Source organism: Entelurus aequoreus, linkage group LG02 (genome assembly GCF_033978785.1).
Source record: "Entelurus aequoreus isolate RoL-2023_Sb linkage group LG02, RoL_Eaeq_v1.1, whole genome shotgun sequence".
In the NCBI taxonomy this organism is placed as follows: domain Eukaryota; kingdom Metazoa; phylum Chordata; class Actinopteri; order Syngnathiformes; family Syngnathidae; genus Entelurus; species Entelurus aequoreus.
The window spans coordinates 84,206,665-84,226,676 of NC_084732.1; the positions used below are offsets into that span (position 1 = coordinate 84,206,665).

At 38.8% G+C, this 20,012-nt stretch overlaps 1 protein-coding gene across 3 annotated transcripts in view; it reads left to right on the top strand.

Annotated features, from left to right (window-relative positions):
• Positions 1 to 19,070, top strand: part of dpep1 (dipeptidase 1) — a 43,051-nt gene extending 23,981 nt beyond the window's left edge. For 2 of the 3 annotated variants that reach the window (XM_062033572.1, XM_062033564.1), the window contains 8 exons: positions 7,979 to 8,111; positions 8,192 to 8,342; positions 10,861 to 10,930; positions 14,015 to 14,191; positions 14,263 to 14,347; positions 14,413 to 14,488; positions 16,442 to 16,577; positions 18,573 to 19,070. In XM_062033572.1, the coding sequence (XP_061889556.1) occupies positions 7,979 to 8,111; positions 8,192 to 8,342; positions 10,861 to 10,930; positions 14,015 to 14,191; positions 14,263 to 14,347; positions 14,413 to 14,488; positions 16,442 to 16,577; positions 18,573 to 18,752 (1,008 nt within the window). In that variant the 3' untranslated portion in view covers positions 18,753 to 19,070. The remainder of the gene's footprint in view (positions 1 to 7,978; positions 8,112 to 8,191; positions 8,343 to 10,860; positions 10,931 to 14,014; positions 14,192 to 14,262; positions 14,348 to 14,412; positions 14,489 to 16,441; positions 16,578 to 18,572) is intronic. The other variant, XM_062033554.1, reaches the window with a different exon arrangement.
• Positions 19,071 to 20,012: the final 942 nt, after the last annotated feature.

Below are 20,012 nucleotides of genomic sequence, written 5' to 3' on the forward strand. Positions count from 1 at the left end.
TTGTGGGAAAGCGGACGTGAGAACAGGCTGTCCCCACTCAGGTCCGCATTGAGCTGGAGGGGGCGTGGCCTCCAGCTCCGGCTGAATACCGGGAGTTTGTCGGGAGAAAATTTCTGCCGGGAGGTTATCGGGAGAGGCGCTGAATACCGGGAGTCTCCCGATAAAAACGGGAGGGTTGGCAAGTATGTAAAATGAATACATTCAAACTAAATTAATTATAAATAAACTTTCAATACAATTAAACTGCAAATGAAAATACAGCTAAACCACTTTAGTCATAATTTTTGCGCTTCAGTAACTTCTCTATAGCTCCAGACTTATTCTGTTTGTTTGAGATTGTCATTACTGCCACAAGTGGTGCAAAAATGTATTACAACTGAGTTCCTCTGCAGCCAAACCTGACAAACAGATCTTTTTTTTTTGCCAGCTTTCTAGGGGGTGCTCGCCCTATGGTAAAGAAACACTGGTCTAGATGGCATGTGTTGGCTATGTTTTGATGTACATTTTGCTTACATTTTTCTCCAAACTCACTTTTTTAACCCGTTTTTTGACATTTGCATACAAGTACGCAGTGGTAAAATGACATACTTGCCAACCTTGAGACCTCCGATATCGGGAGGCGGGGGGGCGGGGGCGGCGTGGTCGCGGGCGGGTGTACACTGTTTAAATGTATATCTTGAAGTTTGTTTTCAGACACGGTCGAAAATAAACTTGATTATTTTCAATTCATTAGGTCACAACAATAGCTACACCTACACTCTTTAAAAAAAACTGCAGATTTTAGCAGCATTTTTCTGTCAGTGCGTGTCGCACCTCAGTGTCGTGCCAAGATCAGATGAAAATAATATTTGATCTTATCCGTTTTGTGTTTCCTCATAACCCGAAGGAGAGGGGGAGGAGCTTCTCCTTCCCCCACCTGAAAGATTGACTTAAAGATGTTTTATTATGACAAACCAACTTTTCTTACCGGTTTTTGTGTATTTTGAGATCCGCGTAAGTCCCTAAAATGTGAACTCAAATCATGGAGGCATGTATAAAACGAACTCGCCTTCTTCAAAACTTGCTCCAAATGAACCGTTATGGAATTTGACGTTTTTTTGCCTTATCGGATATCTCAGTAGGAAGGGGATTTATATGGACCCATTTGTCACGATTAACCTGACACATGAAACGTGACGAATTTGGGGCGTGCACTATCCACTTTGGCCGCCAGACGGCAGTAGAGTGTTGTATATCTTTTAATGTGTTTTGTGGCAATTCCAACTTTGACCACAGCGTCAGTTTGCTATGTAGGGGGGCGCTTTCCAACATTTTCAGCAGACCGCATTGCAAAAATGATTAACCCGCCCTCTTCCACCCAAGAATGGGGCCAGATGAATCCCTTCCCTACTGTATGGTAGAGGTTTACCCAAAGAGCTTTGCGCGAGTCTGCCATTTTTATTCAAACGTGACAAATAAGTTTCTTCCTTTTCACCATTCTCTTGTTGTGGGGCAGACTGGCTCGTACATGCACACATATTAAATATCTTTTGTCATGCGTTTATTTTGTAATCAAATACAATTGGTCACAAAAGTATTTGTTGCACCAGTGAGAGCGTAGATCCGCCACCACAAGCCCAGGTAATGTGCATTACTACCATGTAACCTACGTGCTGTGGTGTGTTTCTGCCATTGTGTGTTTTTTTATATATTTACAAGATACCGTGTAGATATATATAGGATATGTTATATTAGGCCAACAACTAAACGAATGCCAAAAGGAATCACCAAATGAAAACAAATCAATTTGAATTCATTTTGATGTCTGCAGGTTCCAATCCCCTTAAGTCATCCAGCAGCCACAAAATGATTTGCTGATAGTTCTATTTCTGGCAGGCCAAATATGTTCGACACGCACACGGGTGTGTTCTCCCTTCATCGTCTGTCTTTCCTTTCTCAAACATACCATTTGTGCGTAAGTGTGCCAGTTTGCACATACCTTCTAAACGTGCTAAATATAGACGCATACCAGCCGCCGCAAAACAGTTGTAGTCTTGATAAATCACATTGCGAGTGCTAAATGATGATACTTGCATGTATTGTGGGCATTCTGATGATCAGTAGGGGTTCACAAAAGAGTCGATTCACATCCGTATCACCATTCTTATTCATCCCGATTCTAAATCATTTTGTAAAAATCAATTTAAACAAAAAAAGTGTGTGTAAAAATTTGAAGCGCTCCCCCTCTGGCCAACATATGTAATAACAAGTGTGTGTAAGAAATTGAAATGCGCCCCCTTTGGTCAATATTAATTTAAAAAAATAAAATAAATATGTATATAGAGACATACTGTAATAACGAAGTAAATAACGACAATGACAACCGTAAGATGCATCTGTGGAAAGAGCCTCAAGAACGAGCGTGGCCTAAAAATCCATCAGGGTCGAATGAAATGCTTGGTGCAGGAGAGTGACACACAGCGCACAGGACCGAGTCCTGGTGAGACGACTGAGGAGCCCGGCCGGGAGACACCCCACAGAGCCCAGAACCTCCATGTGATAAACCCTCCAGCTCCTAGCAAAGTAATTAAGCAGTCTCGTATCAAGTGGCCTCCTGCAAGCCAACACAAAGTGTGGCACCAATTCGACGAGCACACAGCCAGAATCGAGGCTTTGCTGGCCGCTCACTGTGCAAAGTGTTTACACTACTTGGCATCACAGGTGATGGAAAAAGGAAGGCCATCAAGACCACCATGGAGGCAGCAGAGAGAGCCTCTAGATGGCTTTGGATCAGGAGGAGCGAACTGTGGGCCAATGCTACTGGGACACAAGCTGGGGTCTGATCAACCCTGGCTGGGTCACCTGAGGGAGGGGGTATGATGTTGAAAGACCCGAAACCCCCGGTGATCTCAGGCACATCACTGAGGATGTGTCCCAGTGCATCTGAGGATGTATCTTACAATCAAGATTAAAAACCAATTACAAAAAAAAAAAAAAGCTTACCTTTTTTATATTTGCATAGTTTGTATATATTATCAATGTTGTAAATACGTCCATCCATGTCAGACCCACTCGACATCCGTTGCTTTCGGTCTCCCCTAGAGGGGGGGGGGTTACCCACATATGCGGTCCTCTCCAAGGTTTCTCATAGTCATTCACCGACGTCCCACTGGGGTGAGTTTTTCCTTGCCCGTATGTGGGCTCTGTACCGAGGATGTCGTTGTGGCTTGTACAGCCCTTTGAGACACTTGTGATTTAGGGCTATATAAATAAACATTGATTGATTGATTGATTGATCCATCCATTTTCTAAAAAAATAAAATGTGTAAAATAAAAAAATATGTGTATCGATTTTTGTTATGTATATTTAGATTTTTTTTTTTATATATACAAAAATAAATATATTTTTAAACGATTTTTGATATGTATATTTAAATATGTTTTTTTAAATACAAAAATATATATATATTGTAATATTGTATAACAATCACATTTTCAAAGATATGCTTTTAGACCTTAGGTGTCAAAGTCAAGGCCCGCGGGCCAGATCCGGCCCGTGAATGAATTATCTATGGCCCCCGGGGTGATATTTGATTAGTATTAGAACCGGCCCGCAGGCCACAGCCGCCTGCTGCTGTTTTGCACGCACCAATACTCCATCAGTGTTGGCGCTAGGAATTTTCAAAATGGGATCCCAGGGACCCCATCAAGTCATAAAAATGGGGTCCAACAGTAAATTTTTGGGGTCCCACTTTTTTGTAAACCTTTGGAAAACAAATGTATGCATTATCCTGTTATATCTCACATTCTATATTGTGTTTTGGAAAAAGGTTGTCATAAATGTTACTTAATTAATTTAAAAAAAAATAATACAAAAGAAAAAATGTTTTATGCATATCTAAATGTATTCAGTTGTAAACATTCATTCACTTTCTTCTTTCCTTCATGGATCTAAACTTTACAGCTGCCAGTATTTTTTTCTATATTTTATTGTAATATTTTCGGAATGTGTGTGTTCTATTTTTGGCCAAAGTAAGACAAAGAAAACAATCTGAAGTTGTCTTTATTTTTTTGTTTTAATGCAATGATTTTAATAGTCCGGCCCGCGTGTGCACAGATTTTCCTCCATGCGACCCCTGAGATCAAATTAGTTTGACACCCCTGGTTTAGACCATCTCCATGCAACCAAAAGGAACTTTTCTAACCTGTAACCTGTTATGAAAAAGTTTCAATTGAATTATCATACCAAGTAACGCATTATGAGAATCGGTTTCAGTGTTTCCCATAAACTGCCAAGATACCTGTGGCGGTGGGGGCGTGGCTATGGGCGTGGTCACAATGATATCGAGTAATTTGCATAATTTACTACAATGATATGATTTTCTCTAAAAAGGCTCAAAAAATGTATACTTACTAATTAATAATAACAGTTTTGTTTTAAAATTATATTTTACAATATAATTACAACACTTTATGTACATATTTATATACAGATTTGAACAATAAGTTATTCACTGAAATATATTTATTAATTGTGGTTCTTACAAAAAATATATCTTATAAAATATAAAAGCTAAAATGTCTCTTAAAGCTCTGCCCCTTTAATTAGTGCATACTAAATAATTTAACTTTAGCCTACTACTACAACCATATTATTTACCAGCAACATAAAGTGAAACAGGCAGAGGTGTCCTGCCACAGTCAGTAACAAATAAACAGAAAACAGTAGTGGTCAAATACAAATAAGGCAACAAGAGAAGTATCCTACACTTCTCTTTTGTAAAGTAAATCTGAACAGCCTATATGGGCATCTACATCAACTATATGATTTGCTTGAGAAGCTAGAAAGGACACAAATAAATGAATGTGTGGGAAACACTGGGTTTGAATCGAATCATGTTAAATCGAGAAACGATTCTGAATCAAATTGTCACCCCGAGAAACGGAATCGGATTGAATCGTTGGCTGCCCAAAGATTCCCAGCCCCGATAATCAGCGTATATTCTCCATGTGTCAGGCGTTGACAAGCGGGGCGTCGTGGAAGACGCGGGAGATTGTTGTGATTTTAAGGATGCAGACGAACGAAAAGGGGTATTTATCAATAAACGAACAAAAAGCGAGAGCAATGGGAAAGAGCTCTGCCTGGACAGACTAGGAAAGAAAACAAAACAAACTGCTGAAACACAGGAATTGTGGAGCAGACGTCATCCACAAAGTTCAAGCGTACAAGAGCTTGGGATCAAAGTCATCAGTACAACAGAGAATCGATAACAATGTCCCGACAACGAAGGTAGAGGAAAGGGTCAATTTAAATAGTCTTGATTGCAAACAGGAAACCAGCTTGTTCATTTATTGTGGATATGTCAGAGAATAAAAGAGTTATGGTTAAAAACAACATAAGAAGCAATCACATTCCTTAATATAAACATTCCAATGACACTACAAACTTGTATTCTTGGGGATCTCCATCAATTTAGTAACGTGTCATCAAAGAGTAAAAATGCATTTCTTTCAATATGCATAATAACAAAAAGGGTAATATTAAAAAAATGGATAGATGTTGATAGTCCAACACATTCTGACTGGTACACACAAGCTGTGGAAATGATATCAGTAGAAAAAACTGCATTTAGTTTAGGTAATAATGAGTCATATATTGGAATATGGGATCCATTATTTAAATTTGTTTTAACTATTAAATGAACCAAAAATATGACTTATTATATCTTTGTAGAAAATATTGGACACAATGTGTTGTCAAGCTTATGAGATGCGATGCAAGTGTAAGCCACTGTGACACTATTGTTCATTTTTATTTTTTTATTTTTATTAATGTCTGTAATGATAATGTCAATGAGGGATTTTTTAATCACTGCTATGTTGAAATCGTTACTAATATTGATACTGTTGTTGATAATATTCATTTTTGTTTCACTACTTTTAGATTGTTCTGTGTCATGTTTGTGTGTCCTCTCGATGGCTCTAGGTGTTGCTATTCTGGGTGTTGCTGGGTCGGGTTTGGTTTTGGAATTGGATTGCATTGTTGTGGTATTGTTTTGTTTGATTGATTAATAAATTCTTATAAAAAAAAAAAAAGGAAACAGGTGAGGGGAAAGGCCAGAAGTGGAGCAGCCAATGGAAAACAACAAAACCGGAAAGGCCGCCAAAATAAAAGCACGTTACAGGAACTCAAACGAAACACAGAAGAACACTAACAAAACGCAACATAAAGGTGGCGTAACCAGCAGTGTCAGCATGTTCATAAAAACCGAGATTGCACTCATTCAAGAGACGCCATCCTCTGCGCACACCAACCTTTAGTACACCCGGCCCTAAGTCTCATGATCTATTTTATTGTCCCGGTGCCGCTGTGGTTGTAACTGCAGTAAATCGGTACCATAACCCTGGATAAAGAAGAGCAGTGAACACTCCCATGGCAGACTAAGATGGAGCATAACGACATGAACATGAAATGTATTTTTATCATTTCATACAGCTACTTGATGACTTAAGGCGCTGCTTAGAGCCAGCAGACAGCAAAACAAATTAAATGTACCGTATTATTCGGACTATAAGTCGCAGTTTTTTTCATAGTTTGGCCGTGGGTGCGACTTATACTCAGGAGCGACTTATGTGTGAAATTATTAACACATTACCGTAAAATATCAAATAATATTATTTAGCTCATTCACGTAAGAGACTAGACGTATAAGATTTCATGGGATTTAGCGATTAGGAGTGACAGATTGTTTGGTAAACGTATAGCATGTTCTATATGTTATAGTTATTTGAATGACTCTTACCATAATATGTTACGTTAACATACCAGGCACGTTCTCAGTTGGTTATTTATGCCTCATATAACGTACACTTATTCAGCCTGTTGTTCACTATTCTTTATTTATTTTAAATTGCCTTTCAAATGTCTATTCTTGATGTTGGGTTTTATCAAATAAATTTCCCCAAAAAATGCGACTTATACTCCATTGCGCCTTATATGTTTTTTTCCTTCTTTATTATGCATTTTCGGCCGGCGCGACTTATACTCCGAAAAATACGGTAATGATATTGTCTTGTGGCATTTGTGTTTGTTGTGACCTTTCTGAGTCACCATGGCTATCCGCCATTTTTGTTTGGATGACTTCACAGTCGGACAAAATAGACTTTACGTTCAATGTCGTTATTTTTAGAAGTTGGCCGTTCTTAAATCCAATTTTTTCTACAGCCACATATCTTTAACTTCAACATCGAGCCAACACACTCCCATTTAGTTGAATGTGAATAAATCGTAACATAAAACATAATAAATACTATCATTATATTTATGTTAGCATTCACAATAGCTAGCTTTTAGCGCGCAAGTTCGCAGCTCGCAATTAACATCCTAGTTGTCCGCTATTTATTGCCGTGTTAATTGTCAGCACATTAGTTGCCAGTTAGCGATTGGCACATTAAATGTCAGCTATCAATTAGCGGGCTCGTTGTCAGCTAGCTAATATTGAATCTAATTGTTTTTATGAGGATTGTATTTTATTCAGCCTGTTGTTCACTATTCTTTATTTATTTTAAATTGCCTTTCAAATGTCTATTCTTGGTGTTGGGTTTTATCAAATAAATTTCCCCCCAAAAATGCGATTTATACTCCAATGCGACTTATATATGTTTTTTTCCGTTTTTATTATGCATTTTCGGCCGGTGCGACTTATACTCCGAAAAATACGGTATTTGTTTTGTTGTCTGTTTTTTTATTACTTTATGTATTATTCATAAGTCTCCATTTGAAAAACAAATCTCAAAACTAGGATTTTTTTATTATAATAGTGTGCTGCATGTTCTACGACATAGTAAAACACCGTAGGTTGGAGTATGATGCATGGATGTGGAGGGAAATGAGTGTCTCCATGGTGACACGCAAAAAACCTCATTTAAATAAGGCTTATCGAATGTACACTCCAGACTAAGATGGAGTAAACAACATGAACATCTGTGCCACTTTCAGTTCTGGTCGGCCTATGTGCCGTGTGCCAGTCAGTACAAAGATGCCGTCAGACAGACCCTGGAGCAGATTGACGTGATCCACAGGATGTGTCACAAATACCCCGACTATTTCATGTTCGCCAGCAGCAGCCAAGGTGGGCGGCGTCGCACTCGACCGTAACGACGATTCAGGTGCGAAAGGGCGTCACCTGTTGTCCTTAATTGTTACTCGCAGACATCATGGAGGCGTTCGGTCGCAACAAGACGGCCAGTCTGATCGGGGTGGAGGGAGGTCACTCCATTGACAGCAGTCTGAGCACACTGCGGACATTCTACCAGTTGGGGGTGCGCTACCTCACCCTCACACACTCCTGCAACACGCCCTGGTAGGTTGTGTGTGTGTTACTGCAAATATGCATGACTGTGTGTGTGTGTGTTTTCTTGTATTTCTCCCCTTCTTGTGACATCAAGAAGGAAAAGTACCTTCCATATGAGGAGGTGTGAACAAGTGATGACATAAATCATGGTCCCAATACGGAAAACCATTGCATCTACTTCTACTAGAGAATGTCTCATTTGCACCCCTGGTGGTGAAATCTATCAACATTAGGGTGGTCTCAAAAAGGAGGGAGTTTTCAAATTGACTGTGTGTTGGTTTTTAAAGTGCTCCCCCTCTGGTCAACATATGAAATAACAAGTGTGTGTAAGAAATTGAAATGTGCCCCCCCTTTGGCCAAAATTAATTTAAAAAAAAAAAAATATATATATATATATATATGTACATAGAGACATACTGTAATAACGAAGTAAATAATGAAGATTAAAAACCAATTACAAACAAAAAATTAAAAGCTTACCTTTTTTATATTTGCATAGTTTGTATATATTAATGCTGTAAATACATCTATCCATCCGTCCATTTTCTACCGCTTGTCCCATCTAGAAAGGGTGGTCCTAAAGAGGTAGCCATTTTTCAGAGGTGTCAAGAAGGTAACAAATACAAGAATGTGTGTGTGTGTGAGTGAGTGCATGTGTTAAAGTTAAAGTACCAATGATTGTCACACACACTAAGTGTGGTGAAATTTGTCCTCTGCATTTGACCCATCCCCTTGTTCACCCCCTGGGAGGTGAGGGGAGCCTGCAAATATGCATGACTATGTGTATATGTGTGTGTTGGCAGCGCACGTTGTGTTGAGGAGATTAAGGGACATTCCTGCTGAGATCCCAGGGATATCACATTTACTAGAAGATCCGGTTGGTTAGGGATGGGAATTGATAGGATTTTTACGGTTCCGATTCCACTTTCGATTCTGCTTAACGATTCAGTTCTCTTATCGATTCTTATTTGGGAACATGAAAAGAGAAAAAAGGTGGATTAGAAATCAATTGAGTTTAGTTTGGAGGTAACACAACCTTACAAAGCCTGCAGTGAGGTCATACAAAGCACAGTGACCTCCTACTTCTACCCAGTGACGTGCGGTGAGGTTCATGGCTGGTGAGGCACTGACTTCATCACAGTCAGATTTACAAACATATGAACCCTAAAGAGTATCTTATTCACCATTTGATTGGCAGAAGTTAACGGGTTGTGTTTAAAAGCTCATACCAGCATTCTTCCCTGCTTGGCACTCAGCATCAAGGGTTGGAATTGGGGGTTAAATCACCAAAAATTATTCCCGGACGCGGCGCCACTGCTCCCCTCACCTCCTAGGGGGTGAACAAGGGGATCGGTCAAATGCAGAGGACAAATTTCATTACACCTAGTGTGTGTGTGACAATCATTGGTACTTTAACTTAACTTTAACTTTACACATACAAACTGTAGCACACAAAAAAGCACATTTAATAAAAAAAAACGTTATTATGGTCTTTCCTTTACTTATAAATGAAGTCCATGCGCCGCTGTTGTGCTGGAAGGTGCGCCCCCGCCGTGGAGTGCGCCGCCTGACGCGAGTGTTGTTGGCTGGGGCCCGCACTAGGGCTTTCCGCGTGCAAGATTGGATCTATTTGGAAAAGTTATTTGGTAGGAAGCCAGAGGGTGCGGGGGCAGTGATGTTCGTGTTGGCGGAGTTGTGAATGAATGAAATATGAAATCCGTGCTGCAGTCTGCAGGTGTACCTAATGTTGTGGCCCGGCGGTCATTCGCAGCTCCTCCAACGCGAGCATTGTTATTTTTGCACTTTTTGGCTTCTTGTTGAGTGGCTTTTTTGGGTGGATTCGGTCTTTCACGTGGGGGGTTTGAGTGTGGGCTTTGGTTGATGTGGCGCTCCCGTCGGGGGGTGCGTTCTGCGGCGGGGGTGCATTAGCCGGCACAAGGAGGTGGGATTACTGCGAGCCTCAGCCAGTGCATCTTCGCAGCAGTTTTATGATTGCTCAGCACAAGAAATATGTTACACACATACAGTTGTTGACAAAATACACTGTACATTATATACCTCAGCTAACTAAACAATGGAAATGTATAATATAATTCATATAGCAATACAGTCTCACTGCACAGCAGGCCAGCAGTTAGCCGAGTCCGCAATCCATGTTGAGGCACAACTGAGTGACGTGCCTCAACTGGCTGCTGATCACCGCACCGTCTCTTCTCAGTATTCGAACGGCAAATGGGAAAATTCAGCGATTTTGAATAAAAATAATCTAAAAATGGTGAAGTTAAATGGAAAATAACTTTATAGTATAATCACTGGATACATATAACAATTTAATTAATTGTTTTTCTTTTTACATTTTTTTTCTTTCCATGATGGCACGTGAGGCCCCGCCTCACCTGCCTCCACTGACTGCATGTCACTGCTTCAACTGGTACCAATATTTTGGCACCGGTATTTTTTAAGAACCTCACCTGGTCTGCATTGATTGGCTGGTTTAATGGAACATGTTAAATGTTTGTATTATCAGGGCAGATAACTGGCTTGTGGACACTGGAGCAGAAGCCTCTCAACACGATGGATTATCTCCATTTGGCAAGGTCAGTCCACTATTATTTTAGGAATGTTCCTATCAGGGTTTTGTGCTACCGATCATCCAAGAGTGAGATCAGCCGATACCGATATGGATATCGATCACATGTTTCAATGTATTTATGGTGAGCACTATTGACAGTTTCACAGTATGAACACAATAAATTAATCAGTTCTCTTCTATTACATACAATTGTTTGATGAACACACTACTACACAATATCAATCAATCAAGACATTATTATGTATATAGCCCTTCATTGCTAGTACCTGAATGGGCTTCACAAGATCATAACAACATCCGCTGATCTAAACCTACATTCGGGCAAGGAAAAACCAAAAAAAAATTGTGAAAAATAAAAAACTTTGAGAAGGGATCGCAGATGTAGTTATCACTCTTCCAAGTGGGTATAGTTATTGAATTGTTGAATTAATATATCGTTAGAATTATTAGTTGTTAAATTATTAGATAAAGTGAGAGTCCAGTACAGTAACTAAACAAAAATATCAACTACTCATTTGAATCTTTTGGTCTAAATTTTCCTGTGTCCAGGGAGTTATTCAATGAATCTGTAAACACGAACAAAAACTGCAACAAAAATAGTTTTGAGAAAATAAAAATATCAATAGGGACAAGAGGTAGAAAATGGATGGATTATAATCATACTAGAGTGATCGATCACCTTGTTAAGCTATATATATATATATATAGGGGGGGGGGGGGGGGGTTACGCACATATGCGGTCCTCTCCAAGGTTTCTCATAGTCATTCACAGACGTCCCACTGGGGTGAGTTTTTCCTTGCCCGTATGTGGGCTCTGTACCAAGGATGTCGTTGTGGCTTGTGCAGCCCTTTGAGACACTTGTGATTTAGGGCTATATAAATAAACATTGATTGATTGATATATATATATACGTGTATATATATATATATATATATACAGTATATATATACATATATATAGTACAGGCCAAAAGTTTGGACACACCTTCTCATTTCAATGTGTTTTCTTTATTTTCATGACTATTTACATTGTAGATTGTCACCGAAGGCATCAAAACTATGACACCTGTGTCATGAAAACCCTTTCAGGTTTTAAAGCTCATTGAGAGAATGCCAACAGTGTGCAAAACAGTAATGAGAGCAAATTTGAAGAAACGAGAAAATAAAATGTTTTCAGTTATTACACCTTTTTTTGTTAAGTACATAACTCCACATGTGTTCATTCATAGTTTTGATGCCTTTAGTGACAATCTACAATGTAAATAGTCATGAAAATAAAGAAAACACATTGAAATGAGAAGGTGTGTCCAAACTTTTGGCCTCTTCTGTATATATATATATATATATATATATATATATATATATATATATATATATATATATATATATATATATATATATATATATATATATATATATATATATATATATATATATATATAAATATATGTATATGTGTATATTTTTTGGGGGGGCGTGGTTGCTAAATTGTGCAATTAATAGCTGAACAGTGTGCCAAAGACATCGATTATAGTGCACGGTACAGGCATCTTGCTTATTAAAGTGGCGGAGTAGCTCGCCCATGGTCTACAACAAAAGTTGTGGTCGAGTAAGCGGTCTTGCTCCTGCTCTACCGTCTTCAACAGTAACAGTAATTCAGTATAGTATGAGTAATCTAGAAATATTAGCTTTGTCCTACTTACTGTTGAGTAGATGTCCTGACTTTGCATCAGTCCATCTTAGATGAGCTTGGGCCCAGCGAAGCCGGCGGCGTTTCTGGGTGTTGTTGATAAATGACTTTCGCTTTGCATACTTACAGATGTAGCGACAAACTGTTGTTACTGACAGTGGTTTTCTGAAGTGTTCCTGAACCCATGTGGTGATATCCTTTGCACACTGATGTCGGTTTTTGAGATGCAGTACCGCCTGAGGGATCGAAGGTCTGTAATATCATCGCTTACGTGCAGTGATTTCTCCAGATTCTCTGAACCTTTTGATGATTTTACTGACCGTAGATGGTGAAATCCCTAAATTCCTTGCAATAGCTGTTTGAGAAATAAATTAAATAATTTGCTCACAAATTTGTTCACAAAGTGGAGACCCTCGCCCATCCTTGTTTGTGAATGACTGAGCATTTCATGGAAGCTGCTTTTATACCCAATCATGGCACCCACCTGTTCCCAATTAGCTGGTTCACCTGCGGGATGTTCCAAATAAGTGTTTGAACCTTCGCAGTCTTTTTTGCCACTTGTGCCAGCTTTTCTGAAACATGTTGCAGGCATTAAATTCCAAATGAGCTAATATTTGCAATAAATAACAAAAGTTTTCCAGTTCGAACGTTAAGTATTTTGTCTTTGCAGTCTATTCAATTGAATATAAGTTGAAAATGATTTGCAAATCATTGTATTCTGTTTTTATTTACCATTTACACAACGTGCCAACTTCACTGGTTTTGGGGTTTGTATATATTTTAAAATAAATAGACACAGTTAGAATGTTGCATGTCTTGTGTTTCTCATACTTCACTGATAGGGTTTTAATATTTTATCTGTTTTAATGGCTAAGCTTTCAGTGTTTTAAATATTAGTATGTAGTATAGCTTTTTAAGATGTATTTAAATAAAAAGTGCGTAATAAATAAAGTCTATTATTATTATTTATTATTTCTGGCAGGCGTTTTGTTGTCCTACTCTGTTCAGAGGTCCTCGATCGCACCATAAAAGCAAACCTGCGTACCAGAAAATAATTGAGAATTACTATTGTTAATTGAAGACTATAAAATGTCCAAACCTTCTACCATCCTAGTCACGTCCGTTGTGTCCTTGGGCAAGACACTTCACCCTTGCTCCTGATGGCTGCTGGTTAGCGCCTTGCATGGCAGCTCCCGCCATCAGTGTGTGAATGTGTGTGTGAATGGGTGAATGTGGAAATACTGTCAAAGCGCTTTGAGTACCTTGAAGGTAGAAAAGCGCTATACAAGTATAACCCATTTATCATTTAAAGGTGTGAATGAATGTTTGCCGGATGTAAAAGTCATGTGATTATTGGTAGAACATGAATTAAGTCAACTTTTATTGTATGTTCCGCAGCAAGTGATCGCAGAAATGAACCGTGTGGGAATGCTGATAGATTTGTCTCACGTGAGCGTGAGAGTGATGAATCAGGTGTTGGACATGTCCGAGGCACCCGTCATCTTCAGCCACTCCTCCGCCTTCGCCGTCTGCCCACACAAGAGGAACGTTCCGGATGATGTTCTCAGAAGAGTGGTGAGTGGAACGTGTGTGTAGACTCAACAAGATGGGAGGCTCGTGTCATGTGACGTCCTACGTCTGTCCAGAACGAAACGGGAGGAATTGTAATGGTTAACTTTTACAACGACTATGTGACTTGTAGCCAGACTGCTACACTCTCTGATGTTGCAGGTAAAGTACAATCTTGCAACTTTATGACGGTTTATTATTCTACTGAAAATGTTATTTACATCTAGATCACTTTGACCATATAAGGAAAGTGGCAGGAGCTGGCATCATCGGCTTCGGTGGCGACTATGATGGCGTTACAAGGTCATTATTTAGCACTTCGGAGTTGATTTCACACCAAAAGGAATATTTTGGATCTTTGAATATTCATCTTTATTGTCATTGCTCAAGTACAACAACATTTTTGTCACGGTTTGGTTGCGGCTTACTGCGCGGTTCGTTCCCCCGGGATGCAAACAGAACACTCTGGACAGGACTTGCGGGTAGGAACATGCTTTAATTCTCAAACAAATCAAATTCTCAAACAAATCAAAGCCAATCGCACTCAAAACTAAACTCAGCATAGGCTAGGAGACAAGCAAAACTTACGCGACAAGAGCATGAAGCAAACACTTAGAAATCAGACATGAAGCGAACAATGACGCCAGGCCGACTGACTGGCAAAGGCAGACCGATTGGTACCAGAAAAAAAATATATATATTTTTTTTTTTAATGAAATCAACATAGAAAAACACATTTTATACATTATATATCAATGTAGATCAATACAGTCTGCAGAGATATAGCCCGTACACATGATTGTATTTCTTTATGACAAAAAAAGAAATTTTTTTTAGCCTGGTCTAAAAGCATATTTTTAAAATGTGATTGTTATACAATATATATATATATATATATATATATATATATATATATATATATATATATATATATATATATATATATATATATATATATATATATATTTAGCAAAAATCGATAAAAATATATATACATTAAAAAATATATATATATATTTTACTTATTTTTGTTTAAATTAATTTTTACAAAATAATGTTAGTGTTTCTGAAAATAGATATACCGGCCCTCAGACATATTTTTGTCTCTAAATTTGGCACCCCCAAGGCAAAATAATTGCCCAGGCCTGCTCTAACACAAAGCTAACAATGTTTTGTTCAGCTAGCTTAGCATGTATTGGAATACACTGATTTGTTTTTAGCATCTTTAATGTATAAAATGCATCAAAGTGGCTGTTTGTATCATTCAATTTTCTGAAGGTGGCCCTTGCTGGAAAAAGTATCAAACTCAGTCAAAAGACTGGAGGGTTGTGACTTTTTACGAACAGCTGACGTGAACAATGGAAGAAAAAAACGAGTTGCAGTAGTGAGCAGTTTTTTTCTTTTATTTTTCATCCATTCATTTTCTACAGCTTGTCCCTAAATAAGTAAATTTCTTCTTTTGTTTTTATTTTTACAGCAGCACCCTCTGCTGGTTGATGATATTAACTGCAGCGTGAGTTAGGTTGGTCTAGTTCAGGGGTGTCAAACTCATTTTAGATCGGGGGCCACATGGAGAATAATGTACTCCCAATTGGGTAAAATTGCGGCACGATAACTTAAAAATAAAGACAACTTCAGATTGTTTTCAAGAACATTCTGAAAATGTACGAATCATAATGTTTTTTTTACACTTACATGTTGCGGTTAATAGTATTATATCTTTGTCGTTATCTATACTTTCTGAATAAATGATGTGATAATGTTCATCAGTCAACTCATTGGTGTTAATGTTCAATTAATCAAGATAAAAAAAATAATATCAAAATGAAATTACAGGATGTTTTTTATGTAGTTTGCTCATTTTCCTCAACTGGTGCACTAACATCATGTGGTTTTTTTTTTTTTTTACATATGTAGCATCATCTACAAAAATACAAAGAATTGCTATTGCGACATCTAGTGGACACATTTAGAACCGCTGCTTCTTTCATTTAAAAATGTTGGCAAATTTTTATACTTAGCAAACTCATCCCGCGGGCCGGATAAAACCTGTTCGCGGGCCTTCTGTACGTTTAACACCCCTGGTCTAGTTAGAACATAAGCTAGCCGGTGGTGTTCGCCATATATTATTTTGGTTTAAAAATGTAACCTTGAGATTCAAACAGCCTTTTTGACTTCGGGTTCGATACCGGTGTTAAAGCACAAAAGAAAATATGCTAGTATTTGTTATTCACGTGTCACAACCCATGGTGTCAGACTTCCAGAGGGTCTTGAGGACGTGTCCAAGGTCCCCAGTCTGGTAGCGGAGCTGCTAAGAAGAGGATGGTCTGATGACCAAGTCAAAGCTGCTCTGGGAAACAACTTGCTGCGTGTCCTCAGACAAGCCGAACAGGTGAGTGCTGACAACAAATAAATACGCTTTCAAAATGTCGAACTTGAACTTGAGTGCGGGACTAAAACATGGAGTCATTGTTATGTAACAGCAGTGACTCCAAGGGGAGGAAGCTGTAATCGTACGTTATGGTCATAATACGTGTCGTAAAACATGCGGCGAGGTGACGGCCATCTTGCATATTTGTGGCAAGCATACTTGCAAAATGTTGGTCTTCAATATTTCTTATTTATTGGAATTATTAAACTCCTGAAGGGCCCCCACTCTAAAGTTAACATCACCACCCGACAGTCACACTCACTATGGTTACATGCACTACATTGTGGTCTACATAACATGTAATGGTGGTTCTTTGGTCAAAATGTTGCATAGATTATGTTTTACAGATCATCTTCAAGCCGCTTTCTGACATTCGCTTCAGGATGCGCCGTTTTGTGGGCGGTCTTATTTACGTGGCTCACCTTCGGCGGCGTCTTCTCCCTGTCATTTTTGTTGTAGCGGTGTAGCGTGCAAGGACGGGCGTGGAAGAAGTGTCAAAAGATGGCGCTAACTGTTTTAATGACGTTCAGACTTTACTTCAATCCATAACGGAGCAGCATCTTCTCATCCGGAAACGACAACACCGGAAATGTGTCCCGTGAAAAACCGCCCAACCGGAACTCTAATAACTAAAGTTCCTTGGGTGAATAATGTAAACTCACTACACCGGTATGTTTTAGCGTTTTCATGGCGAGTTTACTGACAGATATAAGTTAGAGCGGATGATGAATGTCCCATAACAAGAAGATAGAGAAGCATATATTCTGCATGTTCATGACGACCAGAGGTGGGTAGAGTAGCCAGGAATTGTACTCAAGTAAGAGTACTGTTACTTTAGAGATTTATTACTCAAGTAAAAGTAAGGAGTAGTCACCCAAATATTTACTTGAGTAAAGGTAAAAAGTATGTTGTGAAAAAACTACTCAAGTACTGAGTAACTGATGAGTAACCTGTTCGTTTAATGATGACGGCAACAAATAATGCACAAAAACATAAAAATAGCAATGAGCAAATTCAGAGCCAGGAATATCTCTTAAGCAACTAAAACAATAATATATATTAAATAATAATATATTAACGTTAAAAAATTAAGGCAAATTGAGCCACAATAACTTAACAGCACCATAGGCTCAGTAGGCAGAGATTAGAAAGGAAAATAACAAGTTAGCCTTTACGCCAACCATAAACTGATAGGTGTGGGCTGCACCTGGGAACACACTGATTGGTGTTTCTATGCATGTGTGTGTGTGTGTGACTGTGTGTCTTTGTCTGTCTCTCTATGAGGCTGCAGTGTGTTAATAAATGTCTCCACACGATGTACATTTGACAGTGACTCATAGCAGGGAAGCTAACATCAGCCCACGGTGACAGCCAAAATATCTATTAACGTTACTTACCGCGATGTGCTTCCTCAAATTTGACGTTGAGTTCATGTAAGCTTAAGCTTGTTGCCGCTGAAACTTTATGTGCAGTTGATCACGTGACCACCTGGCTCTGTTTGATTGGTGAAACGGAGTCAAACGTCACCAGTGACTGCATTTGATTGGTGAAACGCAGGCATGCACAGATCCTATTTTGAAGGTCTGTCTGACAGACCAAAACAAACAAAGATCGATAAAAATCAGTAGCGAGTAGCAAGCTGAATGTAGATAAATGGAGCCGAGTAAAAGTAGCGTTTCCTCTCTATAAATATACTCACGTAAAAGTAAAAGTATGTTGCATTAAAACTACTCTTAGAAGTACAATTTATCCCAAAAGTTACTCAAGTAGTTGTAACGGAGTAAATGTAGCGCGTTACTACCCACCTCTGATGACGACAAACACGCTAAATGGATAGCGCTAAATTAAGAGACGCACAAATTTAGTAGATGAGCTTTGCGTGCGCTATCAAGTTTGCACGTGTTTTAGTACACTTTTAGTAGATCAGGCCCTGACAGTTTTATTGTTGCTCGTCAGGTTCGTGACCGTCTGAGCGGAAACAAACCCGATGATGTTCCCATCCCAGACAAGGAGGTGCAGAACCCGTGTCGCACCGGCGATGGTTCCGACAACAGCGGAAGTGTTGCTTCGCTTAGCATGATGTCTCTTCTGTTAGCGCTGACTTTGCACGCCAGCATCATTTTCACTGCTTCTTAGGGTTGTCGGTCACAGTCACCAGCACACATTCGAGCAAATCGATTTGTTCGCTTGTTTTAAGTGTGATTTATGTTGCTTGTGCAATGTGGGCCCATTATTTCCTTTCATTTTTAAGAGACGCGAAACAAAAAAAACAAGATATTGTCGTGTAAAGTTGAAGTGATGAATACAGAGAATTACAACTATATGTGCGAGCGTGTCATTTTTAAAGTTTGTTCTGCCCTCACTATACGTGTTGAGGTTATACAGCTTGGCAGACAGCTAACAAACAATCCAGGACGTTCTAAAAAAGTTCCAAAACAGATGAATCCATTTAGGCTCTTTATTGTTGTTGATCTTGCTTTGTCTTTTTTGTATCTTTACTTTTGTCTTGCACTGGACTTTTCTTTTTGTAAAACTGAAATACATACAATGACAAATGTATAAGTTATGTGATTCAAATAACATACTGAAATGTAATACGCAATATGTAAATATTAGCTTCACACAAATATACAGCATTATCATCAAACAAATACTGCTGTGTTGAAACTATTTCGATGGTGGAAATATACGACTGGCAGCCATTTTAAGTCCTCAAAACATCCATTAAAACAGTACACAAAAATCGTTTTTCAATAAACATCTTAGTATCAAATTGAACCACTTTCCAGCTTAATATTGATTTATATAAACAAGTTAAAGGCCTACTGAAATGAAATTGTTTTATTTAAACGGGGATAGCAGATCCATTCTATGTGTCATACTTGATTATGTCGCGATATTGCCATATTTTTGATGAAACAACGATGATAAAGGTCGCAACTTTTGGTCGCTGATAAAAAAAAAAAAGCCTTGCCTATACCGGAAGTAGCGTGACGTCACCAGAGGAAAGACCCTTCACATTCTACCATTGTTTTCCATGGAGCGAGAGAGATTCGGACCGAGAAAGCGACGATTACCCCATTAATTTCGTGGATGAGGAAAGTGAGAGTGAAGGACTAGAGAGGCAGTGCAGGACGTATCTTTTTTCGCTCTGACCGTAACTTAGGTACAAGGGTTCATTGGATTCCACACTTTCTCCTTTTTCTATTGTGGATCACAGATTTGTATTTTAAACCACCTCGGATACTATATCCTCTTGAAAATGAGAGTCGAGAACGCGAAATGGACATTCACAGTGACTTTTATCTCCACGACAATACATCGGCGAAGCTCTTTAGCTACTGAGCTAACGTGATTGCATCGGGCTCAAATGCAGATAGAAACAAAATAAACCCC